Raw genomic sequence first — 13,211 nt, 5'->3', positions numbered from 1 at the left:
AGCTACTTGCAAATAGATTCATTCGAGATGCCCAATTTCCCAAGTGGGTATCCAATCCGGTCTTCATGCCAAAGCCAAATGGCAAATGTAGGACATGCATAGACTTCTCCAACCTCAATAAAGCATGCCCTAAGGACTGTTTCCTGCTACCGGAGATAGACCAGATGGTCGACACCACCTCTGGGTACGAGCTCTTGCCATTCATGGACGCATACTTGGGATATAATCATATTTCCATGCATGTCGCGAATCAAGAACATACCAGCTTCCGAACCAATAAAGGAGTTTACTGCTACAAAGTAATGCCTTTCGGGCTGAAGAATGTTGGTGCCACCTACCAAAGGCTCGTGGAGGTTTATGTAGACGGCATGTTGGTCAAGTCTAGAACAACCCCCAGCCACGCAAAGGACTGAGCAGAAGTGTTTTCAGTACTTCATAGGTTTGGGATGAAACTAAATCCGCAAAAGTGCACTTTTGGAGTAGCATCCACAAATTTTCTAGGCTTCATTGTCAGTGCTCGGGGGATAGAGGCAAACCTCAAGAAGATCAAAGCTCTGGTCGATATGCCATCCCCTTGAAAGCATAAGGATGTTCAAATCCTCACAAGGAGGATTGCTGCCCTGAGTCGCTTTGTTTCTAAGGTAACTGACAAGTGCATCCCATTCTTTAACATACTTCGAGGGGGTCAGAGGTTTGAATGGACAGAGGATTGTGAACATGCATTCCAGCAGCTAAAGGCATACATGGCCAACCCACCTATCTTGTCAAAGCCCGTAGACGAAGAACCCCTCATTCTTTACATGGCTATCTCAGAGAAAGCCATCAGTGCCACCTTAGTACACGAGGAAGGCCACGTCCAACATCTTTCTTCTTATTTCACTCCATATTATGTACTTGACCATTAAAACCCGAAACAAGAGCGAAACAAGCATAAATATGCATAAAACTAAAGTAAAAATACTTCCATGACATCTTAAATGGTTCTCTAAACTAACCTAGAATCAACCTAACAACGTGTATGTCCAATCAAGTCCTTCAACATACTCATCATGTAGTATCCACATGATACATTATTTATTGTTGTCGACACTATAATTTAAATAAAAGGTTAAGCAAAAATTAATAACTCAGTAAAATTACATGTATATTTTCTAAAGAATTATACAGAACAAAATAATTAAATATGTGGTTATTTACTTGAAATTGCATAAAACTTAGCTCATTTAGGATCTCAAGACAATTTGGCGGATTAGTGACGAAAATATTAGAAGCATTGACAATTATTGCTACAATTTCTTTACAAATTTCATGTATTGCGTTCAATGGATTACAACAACAAGTGTAATAAGCATATGGCGCCAATATAATCCAATGCTCACTGCATAAGAAAAATGATACTAGATATAACTCCAATGACAAAAAATAATCTATGTACTAATTATCTGACAATGACAAACTTTTGAACTTACCCATGGTTTCAAGGGACAAGCATAAGTTGTTAATTTCATTTTACTTGACAACATCTTTGGAACAAATTTTGCACACAATGTTGGAATGAACTTCCTTTACTGGCTACAACATTAGGATTGACAAATAAAAAATTATTGTGGCAGCCTTCACTACACCAAACACCCATTACCATAACACATCATTATAATACTATTTAAAAAGAGTTATTGTATATTAGGAAAGTTTCAGGCGGCAAGGGAAAATAAAATAGCGCCAAATCACTCTAAGTTTTTTCTACAGCAGACTCCCGTGTACCCATTTCTCGTATACCCATTTCCCTCATTTTCTTCTCTCTTTCTCTTCCTGGTATACTCTCCTGTGTCTTATTTTCTTCTCTATTTCTCTTCCTGGTATACCCATTTCCCATGTCTCATTTCCCGGACCTATCTCTCTCGGTCTCTCACTCCCCTTAACGAAAGACAAATCCTGAGAAGGGCTACACCACATTCGAAGGCGATATAGGAGGCACGATCTTCCCTAGAGGCTTTGGCCAAATCAGACTTGTGAGGTCGGTGAACTAGGTGGAAAGTGCAGGTCAGCGCTGTGGAGATAGAAAGGTTGATGGATGGATCCTTCCACTGTCTTTGAACATTGAAATCAGGTAATGTTCTCGTCACCATCACCAAATGCTTTTACCTTGCTCTCTCTCTAGCTCCCTTTCTTCTCTCTCTTCTTCATTCTGATTTGATATAGGTAGAACTAGCATTTCTATGTTGATTTGATATAGCCTAGGCTTTGGGTTAACCAATTTCACCTCTGATTTGTTGAAATGTTGTGAAAAAATGACTCAAAATCCCAATTTTAGTTCTTGGGTTTCTGAGTTCTTGAAGAACATCGAAGCTTCCTTGAGAAGCTTTATAAATTTGATGAAATCCCCTTTTTGATCTATTTGTCATATGGCTCGAGTAGGACTCAGTGTTTTACTACTGAGCAGAAAATTCCTTTTTGTCGCCAATTTGTGAAATTTGTGAAATGAGATTGACTGCTGACTATTTTGTATTACAGATATTCAAGAATGACTATTGAACTGTTGCCAACAGTTATAACATCCATAAAAAAAGGATTGAAGTCGGTTTCCCTTTCAGAAATGACCAGACAGGTCTACTGGTATGGTTCCCTCTCTGATTATAACAATTACATAATTTTATTCACTTCATTGCACGCCTTAGTGATACTTTTCTTTTCAACAGACTGCTTCTTTTAGTTGTTTGACAGCAAGTTTCACTATCTCACCATCCTCAACGCAAGTTAAAGAAGTGCTTCTTAAAGAGATGAATGAAGGTGAGTATTATTTCATGCCATGAGGATGGTCAAGTGCTAATATTTCATATTGTCAGAAGTATGCTCAAGAGTTTTACACAAAACTCCTTGTTTCATTTAATATTATAAATTAATTATTGGCTTTCTTACAGGTTTTATTGAGGCTGAAAAGAAGCCAGGTGTTCTTCTTACTTTGTTTCATTACTTGGAAAAAGTAAACAATCACACAGTATGCTTAGAGGCTCTCCAGGTAACCTATTAGTTAGTTTGGAAATACCATGCTTTATGGTTGTCAGAAATTATTCTCTTGTCAAGAATCTAGGCATTGCTTGAAGTACTTTGTATTTGGAATCTTGGATTTACTATTTGTATGCTTGTGTTGATGTATCAGGTTTTCAATGGTGGAATTAGCTATTTTTTGCTATAGATATTATATAATTCTGAATACATTTTTCTATTATAATTGTAGTTATTTATCTCGTGTCAAGTGAGGGCATGAGTGTGTATTAGGGTATGTGTTTTTGTTAATTAGCTGTAATTGAGAAAGTGGCTATCTGTCATTGTAATTGGATCTAGTTATACAGTTTATGAAAGATAAAATAGAAGCGAATAGAAGATCTGAGTAGTATCTGCTCAAGCATTTTCCATTGATTCTGCGTTATGCTTCTGCAGTGGTTGATTAACATTGACCTGATATCATTAAGTATAAAGTAACTAAGAAAAGACAATTCATTATCATTCTTTTTTCTTTCTCTGCAAAGTGTTAATCTGTTTAAGAACCCTTGTAATATTAATTATCAAGAATTGACAGAAGTTTAGGTTTATTAATTTAGGTAGGATTTTTAAAGATTGATTATAAGCCCCCTGAAGTTTCGTTTTATTAATTTAGCTTGGACTTTTAAGTGTCTGTAGTTACTTCTGAACCACCTCTATGTGTTCTGCAAGGTGAGAGCTGCATCAGTAACATGTTTTGCGGGCATAACTTCCTCTGTATTCTTCTCTCTTGCGAAGGAGAAACATGATTTCATTATTTCGGCCGCGGTAAGCATTGATTATGTGTTTTTGACTTGTTTCTCTTGGAAATTAATTATTTGCAGACAAGTTTATGCATTATAACTAAGAGACTTTGCAGATTAATGTAGCCAAACAAGACGAGGTGCCTTCAGTTAGATCAGCTTCTTGTCAAGCCATTGGTGTCATTTCATGTTTTCCTGAAGTTCTCCAGAGGTGATTTTAAATTTTTTTTCATGCTTTCATGTTTCTTTGAGCTCGAAATATAGACAGAAGAATTACTAGAAACTTAAATGGTATAGTGCAGAGATCCTGAACAAACTGTTTCACGCAGTGGAGATTAATACCCGCGACCCCTCAATATCGCTATTTCTCTTTTACTTTCAGTTTTTATAATAACCCTGCTCTCTAATTTGTTCATAAGGGAGTAATATTTTCCTGTACGTTTGTTGTTTCAGGTGCGAATAACTGCTTCTTGGGCTTTGGCAAACATATGCGATTCTATCCGGCACTGTATTGATACTCTTGCTTTGGATGGCTCCACGGGTGGGTTATATGTTACAGAAGCTATTTATTATTTTCAACTACTTTATTTGAAAAGTTATTAATGTATTATACTTTTCCTTAGACTATACTGCAGTCTCTGAATCAGTGGCATTACTAACTGATTATACTGAAATGACAGCACATAACACAAAAATGAATCATCTGATAATATCAACCGTGATAGTGCCCCTGTGCTTAAACTGAAATGACAGCACATAAAGTATTGCATTTTTTTGTTGATTTTCTGATGATCTTTCGAAGTTCTTCTTTCATATTGTTTCTTCGATTTCTTCTATTACTGATTCCACAGTATTGTTCCCTTGCAATATATGTATATATGAGTTGGCATGTTGTATTGGCTTCTTCTACTGTATATACTACTGGTATGTGGCCATCATTATTTTGTCTATAAGCTTGAATCACCAAAATACATGTTTCTCTCAGCACCATTGATCTATTTCTCTTCATTTTATTTGTATGACAAATTGACAATGGCTTAGTCTACCTATTATGTACTCTCATACTTATTTTTGGTAAAAGAATAGTTGCAGACATTGTTTTTGATTGGCAATTAACAAGTATCAATGCTTTTAAGTATTTTCCAATATCTTTGAGGGGATTGGCCAATGTTAATTTTTATGTTACCTTCTTACTCTAGATCATATCAAGTGTATGGTTGCTTAGTACTTTGTTTCTAATACTAAGAGTCTAAGTCCTCTACTTTTTGTTTTCAGTACACTCCTGCAAAAGATATTTGAAGCATAGGATGTATTTGCTGAAATACTTCTTAAAATTGTGAAATGTGTGCATTCTTATTTGTTATTTGTTATTTATTTTTATTTTTTTGTTGTACTCACTTGATTTTCAAGTTATTACTTTGCTGTTCTGACTAATCATCAATAGTCCTATTTATTTTATTGAAACATTTTATTCTCCTTGTTCAGTTTCCTATTGAATGCTCTCTTACCTAGTATGAATAGAACTACTGAATGTTGTATGTCCAAACAGGAGCCAAAGTCCTTGGGATGCTTGTTAGAGTTGTCATGGAATGGACAGAAGTCACTCTCATTGAAAGGGGCAACCCGTAAATTCCTAGAAGATGGTGATAAAGTTATCATCACTGGTTTTTGCAAGGTTCTTTGATTCACGAAGACCTCTCTTTTATTTTTCTATTTAATGTGATAAACACTCTCTATTAGTACCAAGGCACTCAAAGTACTAAGTCATTTTCTCTAGAATGTTTAATTTCTCTATACTCATTTTGAAAAGATACATAATCTACCAGGGAAAAGTATAAGATATAGAAACAGGGGACAATTTTGAATATTGAGCTGAACCAATAGAGGGAAATTTAAAATCTGAACTTTTCATCAGTCTGATGCGTTTGCATGATTCTGTGAACATTCTGCCCCATATTGATAACAAAAAATTAAAATAGAAATCTAAATTATGTGGAGGTCATGTCAAGTTAGATAATGTCTACTAACAAATCTTAGCTAGTTTGGTATGGTCTCATTCCATGGCAAGTATAATAAATTATTTAATGGCTACATAATAGAGAGAATGGGGGATTACACTCTTATATATTTTTTTAGTGGACAAATCTTAATGAATAGAAATCTAAATTTACAATTATATGCTTCACTTTTGTCCCACTACTTGAAAATTAAATAAAAACGTGTACTTTGAAGACTAAATATCTTTATTCAACTTTAATAAATCAAAATTTAATAAACGTCTCTTTTTGAGCTATTTTTTCTTGTTGGTTTTAGTTCTTTCAATAAAATTTTCCAACTTTTGACTTGTGTTAATGGTTTGACACTGCTGTTAAGGAAGCACAACGAGCCATTAATTCAGCTTACATCGAGGTACAAATTTTCATTATATTTTGTGATTTGTTCAATTTCATTTTATCTATACAGTCAGGATATTCAGTTTCATCTATACAGTCGGGATATTTAATTAAGAATAATTTGCTCATTGTATTTTATATTACTGTTTTCCTGGTGTGCCCTTTTATGTTGTGCATCTTTACAAGGATTGATAGTCATGCCAGGTTGTACTGTTATGGTTCATCTCCATGGCTGCCAGATTATTGTTTAGCCGTATCCATACATAGATATATATACATAATTTTAGACCTTATGTTATAAGCTACTGCATTCATACATATATATTTGGATATAATTATAGATTTTCTATCTGTTATAAGCTACTGAATCCATGTAGTGAGTATGTACAAATGCTCATTTCATATTTTAAAATAGAGTAGGCATAGGCAAATGTATATGAGGTGTTCAAGGAAATGTCTGACTGTACAACACAATTGTGTTAATATTTTTTTTACGAATTAATTTTAAGATATTTTATTGTTGATGTTTTGGATGTGCTGGCATGAATTGTTAGTCTTATTGTATTGAGATTTTCAGTGGCATTTAAATCTTGGGAGGATCATAGAAAACAACTTGAATTGGAGAAGGCTCGTAAATCTGGGCTTGCACCAACAGAGGTTGATGAAGATGGCAAAGAGATTAACTTTCATATTCCTCTATATGTCATTTTTGAGAACCGGTAAGCTTTAAATTTATGAGATTGCTAAATTATTTTTGTGAGAGTCTAATGTCTAAACTGTATATTTATGCAGCATTGTTCCTTTCTAACTTATTGTTAGAGTTTGAAACTTGAGAGGAAATTGGAATTGGATCCAAATTAAACTAAGTCTTGGTATGACAGAGGTGTCCAAATATTTAAATCAGAAAAATATGCAAGAGGGGTTTCTGGTTCAGATTGGTATAATTTAATTAAGTTGTTTATTGACTTTTAATATTAATATTAGTGCCTATTAGTTATTAAGCATCTAGGCTACGAATTGATGCTAGTAGTAGTGACTAGTAATTATTTATTTTTAATACCAATATTAGTGCCTAGTTTTGTAGATTAAATATCTAATAATTAAACAAACTTTTATTCTTATTTTGCTAACTACTTTAAACTACATTGGTTATGAGCTATTGGGTTTAATTAATAAATCAATTAGCATAATTGTTGATGATTATGATCTTTAGAAAATGGAATCTTATGATTGATAGTTTTGATGAATCGTCTCTTAAGTTAAATAGTTTGTGATATTTTCCCACCAGCTTAACATTGTTTCTAGCTTATTTTGCTTAAGTCTCCCATTCTCTCTCTGTTTTCATAAATGTGTTTATTTATTTATTTTGTGTAAAATGTGATATCATTGAGGTAAGTTTTGGTTTTTTTAGTTGATATGTTACTTTAGAAGAGTGACCTTCCCTGTGTTGCCCACACCCCAAATTTTGATTGTGTTTATGATTTCTTTTAAAATGTATGTCATCTATGTTCGTGCTAGTAGGTATGCCTCTGTGGTTTGCTTTAGATGACTTGTATATTTTTTTTGATTTCTTATGAAGGACATGTCGATTTTTTTTAAAGTGCTTTCTTTCTGTATAAATTGGCTGCATTTTATTTTCCTGTTACTAGCACAAGTTCTCTGTTTTGTATGCTTGATTCTATGAGCACTTTCTAGAATTTCCTATATAAAATATCAAGTAATAACCCATAGGTCAGTTTTTTTGAACATTTTAATTGAATTTGACATTGGAATTAAACCTCCTTACTGATGCAGAACCAAGAAAGAAAAAAGAATGAGAGACATAGACATTGACAGAAATGACAAAGAACTAGAGAGAAAGATAACGGTTTTATTGAGAGACAATCTGATTTTTTTTTATTCTATCGTTTTACAAATAATTCACACCCCTTTTAATCATTTTCTTTATTCTTTCCTGGATTTTCTTTTTTTCTTTCTTTTTTTGGCTGTTTAAATTTCTTTCCTTAATTGCAAGAAATAAACTAATGCTTCGAATGTGTTTTTGGTCCCCTTTCTAAAATTGTTTGAATGTTCTCATATGCAAACATGCTTCATTTATTATGATGTTCTTCTGTTAAAAGTATTCTAGAATGTTCTAGGAGAAACCTAGAATTAATTAGACTATGATATAGATTATTATAGAATTATTTAGAGAATAGTAGAAACTAGTTAATGACTTGGAAAATTCTAGAAAGTTTTAGATTTCTTCATTGTATCCTAATAGAAGAGTGGTGTGTATAGATGTGATCTCAATCATTAGGCCAGAAGTAAATGAGGGTTTGAATAAGTATCCATATGTTTAAAAGCTATGTTCAAGAACAGTTGCTAACACTTGGTATATGTTTGTCTCGGTATCTTATGCTCTGTTATGAGTTTTCTGGTTTTGTTGATATGATTCTTTCTATGGTTTTTTTTGTAGGTTTTAAGTGATCCTGAGAAGAGAGCCATATATGATCAATATGCTGAAGAAGGTCTCAAAGGACAAGTGCCACCCCCTTATGCAGCAGGGGGATTCCCTGGTGGTGGTGCTACTTTCTTTCAAACTGGGAATGGTCCAAGTTAGTTATTTACTGATTAGTGGTGCCTTCCTAAATATACAATCGAAGATATATTTAATAGAGATTGACCTTGCTGTATTCACCTTTATATTATGCGTTTTCTATTCCCCGATATGATTGATCTATTTCCACTGATTTTTTTTTCTTTACTGACTGCAGTGTTGGACACAAGAGGGAGGTTATTCTTGAAAAACAACTGGTACAGATTACAGGTTGAAAAGTTTAGTTCCTTATCAAGTTCAAATTCCTTTCCTTCTATTTTAATTCATTAATATTTTCTTTTCTTGCTCCAAAAATTTATTTAGGAAAAGAAAGAGCTGATCTTAAGGTGAAGAGAGCAGTGGTAATTATAGCTATTCTGATTGGATTAACTTGTGGGATGATTTTAATTGGCTTTTACATTTGCAAGTGGAGAGCATTTTATGGTAAGAGTCTCTACCCTTACTTCATTCATCTATTAATGTAATATTTTAGCTGAGTAATATTTTGACCTTGCAAATCCAAGAAGTATATGGTCTATAAAGAAATTGACAAGTTTTTATTCTAACAAAGTAACAATTGCCATTGAAGGTTAGCCAACATTCATGGCATAACATTAAAATTCATTTGAAACCAAATAGAACTTAAAGAAAATACTGATTTTGAAGACACGTACAATATAGATATTTTTAAGCATACCTGGAAATTTTGAACAGAACAAATGCATTGTTCTTGTGAATATATTTTAGAATCGACCATAAGACATGGTTTGTGTGAATTGGATGGGAATTTTTTAACATGCCCATACAGAGCATTTTTCTTGATATGTGTATATAACTGGTGTTATCATGTCATTTGTTGTTGCTTTATTGGTATTCTATAAATATGAAAGAGATCAATGCTCTAAATCTGAGTTTGAATGTTTGCTATTTGTGTACTGTTTAAGTTTATTAATTTTTTTTCTTTCCCTTTTGTCTGCTACCTTGTTTATAATATATGGTCAAATTTTTTAAAATTCCATTTAGATAGATAGACATGTAGAGTATTTGTGGAATACAGAAGTAATATTCGGTCATTAATAACTCTACATGATACCTTTGAATATAACTAATAAAGGTAATATATATATATATGGTTATTAACTCTCATGCATGTTTTGCTCAAGCAAAAAGAAAAAAAAAAGAAAAGAAAAACTAGAACAAATTGAGTTTGATGAAGCAAAACAAAAGAGCTGAAAAATGAGTAGCAGATCCCTCTATTAATCATAGACCAATAAGGAATCTACTCCTAGCAAAACCTCAAGGTCTGGCACTGTTTTTGTAGCCTGATCTGATCTTTATTACAAAGTTTGTAGACTTTTCTTTAGACTTTGTTTATAAAATTAAGGCTGTCGGTGTCCTTGCTTTTGCTATAATTTTACTGAAGTCTTCAAAATGAACTAGAGATGCCTGAATCATGATGTATATCATCTAATTGGTTAGTTAAAGTTGAAATAAGTGTTTCTGGCCACTTGAATCTTATTGTTGCTATCTCAGATGCTGAACAGAGAGAAGTAGATACCTGGCACTTCATGTAAACAACCCCTTGGCTGGGTTTACTTCTTAGTGCTGATGGGCAAGTATTACATTCTCAAGATGGTGGAGATAGTCTCTTCAAATTAGTCACTGCTGCAATATTATCTAAGCCAGGGTGCCCAAGTCTAACCTCTTTCAACACCCTATGATTTTCCATTATGTCATATTTTATATATTTCTTTGAAGTAGAACCTGTTTTATGGTCTCTACAAAGATTTCTTTGTATTAACTAGAGTTTTCCAATTTTCTCAGGAAATCAAATCCTTGTTTCCTGCCGATTGTAGTCCATTCTAAGCTGGTTTTGGAAATAAAGATACATATGAAGTTAGCTACCTTAAGGTCGGAATTCTACCAGGAAAAAATTACTGTACCTGAAAATGAGCAAAGTCAGAACTGAAAGAGCTTCTTCAGAGCTTTGGAAGGTACTTTTTCCAATTCATTCTTAATATGATATTACCTTCTTTCTTAGCTGCTTTGAGTTTTTCCATCTCTGATGCTAAACATGCTTTACTTTTCAACTTTATCCAGATATAAGATTACTCAAAAGGTTTGTTTTTTGGCATATAAATTGAAAACCTATTTATGAGCACTTTCCATGTTTTTTTTTCATGAAAGCTGTTAAGTTGTGCTGAATGAATGTAACTTTGGGTTTGCAGGTTTTCGGTTTAGCTGTTGTTTGTGTTATATGTTTCACCTCTAATGCTTTTGCAGGCAGCAAGAGCAGCTGATTATAGTATTGGGAGTAAGTGGCGATACCTAAACCCCTCCTCTCACTTTTTGGAAACTTGACAGAACGAATAGGGTAGAGTGATTTCTTTGGAGCAATTCTTGACAACATTTGTAGTTGAGGCCTTTAGAATGGAAGAATGTATTTCACTAATTTTTGTATACATTTCTTGTTTTGTATATAGTGATAAAGGAATCTGAATTGGGCATAAATTATGTTGTAATATGATTTCTTAAGCCTAGACTAGTAGACTAAATATTGTAATTACATTTGAGTAATCAATAAAAATCTATTTATGTTACCTTATTTAGCTTCAACTTTCATATTTGTTTTCCTAGTTTTGTGTAAGTAAAAAATGATTATGTATCTCTAAGCTAATATAACACATGTGTTATACTAAAGTGTAGTATAACACAAAAAAAGTGTTATACTAAAGTGTAGTATAACACAAAAAAAGTGTTATATAATCGACTATAAATAACATAATTAAACACTTATCTATATATTAAAATAACACAGAAATTGTGTTATCGTTGACAGTACAATAACACATCTGTATAACATTGATAAAGTGTTATGTAAAGTACCCTGACCTACGATAACATAGTCGGTCTTAACACATCAGAAAGTGTTATCGTATGTTTTGATAACACATTTTTGGTGTTATTAAAAGCATTTTTTCTTCTAGTGCTTGCTCTGCCACAAAATTGTATAACAACCTAATTATGAAAGTTGAGAATATAGTTCACAAAATTTGTTGTTTAAATAAAGCAAATAAAAAAGTTAAATGAAAAGAAAATTGTGAGATACCTCATGTAGCAAACTACAACTCCTTATCCAATCTTCTCCCTTTCAAAAAATTGATCACAGTTCCCCTCTACTCTATTCCTCCTCACTTCATTGGGTATGCTCGGTGGAGTTAGAGCAACAAGAACTCTCGCCCCATGCATTTACCAAACCGTGGAAATTTTATTGATCCCATTAAAAGATAAGTGTTCTTTGATCTTACTAAGATCCATCTTTCTTACATTTCCACACTTAAGACATGGGCAAGAAGTAAAATTTAGATGTTACACATTTTTCCTAACAAAGTCTTAAGAACAAATCAACCCTGTTACTATATTCCATAGATAAGCTATTCACTGACATCTATTTTCTTTCTATATCTTATCCTATTCCTATGCAAAAATGAAATAAACAAAACTAAATAAGCATACGACCGAGCTGATGTTTATAACAAAGTCAATTCTACAAAAAATTGGGCAACATTTCCCATATATTAGTAACATAACTATCTATTAATTTAATTAAACCAATCGTACAAGTAGAACAAAATTCTATTGACTAGCTTTTTCGCTAACAACTAATTAATAGAAAAACTTTTAGAAGAGAACGAAGAACACATATTTTTATGTGGTTCATATTATTAATCAACCCTAGTCCATGAGTCACTTGTATTAGGATGAAGAGCTTGCATTGTTCAAGCTCTCTTAGAGTTTTTCAGGCAGCATTTGTGCTCACTCTAAAAATTGGGAAAAAGATTATTTACAATGTGTTTCCTAGCCCTATAAATAGGCAACTGAGGCAATTAAGTTCATTCATAGGAGATGATTATAACTATCCTTTTTTAATTGAGGTTAGTTATGAAATAAATACACATTATAATATTAAATAAGCTGGTGGGCCCCAGCATATCTCGGTGGGCTCAATCCGAGGAATTCCAGCCCACTACTTTATTGGGAAAATGCCCCTAACAGTGTCAATGTAACGACCCAAATTACCTAATAAGACTTAGAGCCTTGATTAGGGGGCCAGAATGGAAAATTATGGAAAACTATGTGTTTATGTGATATATATATTTGTATAATTATATGATTACGTGAGTTATTTTATAATATGACTAGATATGCATGTTTAGGTGTATTAAATATGTATGTGGGCTAGTTTCTTATTAAAAGGGGCAACTTTTGTAATGTGGCCCGTTACGGGTATATTTGGAGTATATGTGCATATGTGTGATATATGTGTGAGACCACGTTATTATGTGGATATATTTGGGATACTCAGCACGAGGCGATCTGTAATGACCCAACTAATTCTAAGACCTTGGACCATTAAAACTACTAGACATAGCTACTATTTTTGAGAAAACATAC

At 33.1% G+C, this 13,211-nt stretch overlaps 1 protein-coding gene across 3 annotated transcripts; it reads left to right on the top strand.

Moving 5' to 3' along the window:
- The first annotated feature begins 5,309 nt into the window (after nt 1-5,309).
- LOC133829388 (uncharacterized) lies at nt 5,310-11,280 on the top strand. Of its 3 annotated transcripts, none has more exons than XR_009891735.1 (4): nt 5,312-5,460; nt 6,756-6,897; nt 10,290-10,443; nt 10,581-11,280. XR_009891735.1 is itself a non-coding variant. In XM_062259152.1 (3 exons), exons 1-3 carry the CDS (start codon nt 5,323-5,325, stop codon nt 10,610-10,612), a joined length of 312 nt encoding a protein of 103 aa, XP_062115136.1. In that variant the 5' UTR covers nt 5,310-5,322; the 3' UTR covers nt 10,613-11,280. The 3 variants fall into 3 exon arrangements, 1 of the variants encoding a protein (XP_062115136.1); XR_009891736.1 differs by lacking the exon at nt 5,312-5,460 and adding an exon at nt 6,088-6,194; XM_062259152.1 differs by lacking the exon at nt 10,290-10,443 and having other exon boundaries at nt 5,310-5,460.
- The last annotated feature ends 1,931 nt before the right edge of the window (nt 11,281-13,211 follow it).

The sequence above is a fragment of the Humulus lupulus genome, chromosome 4, assembly GCF_963169125.1.
Source record: "Humulus lupulus chromosome 4, drHumLupu1.1, whole genome shotgun sequence".
In the NCBI taxonomy this organism is placed as follows: Eukaryota; Viridiplantae; Streptophyta; class Magnoliopsida; order Rosales; family Cannabaceae; genus Humulus; species Humulus lupulus.
The sequence above is the reverse complement of the archived record's forward strand: the minus strand, read 5'-3'. Positions and strand labels throughout refer to the sequence as shown.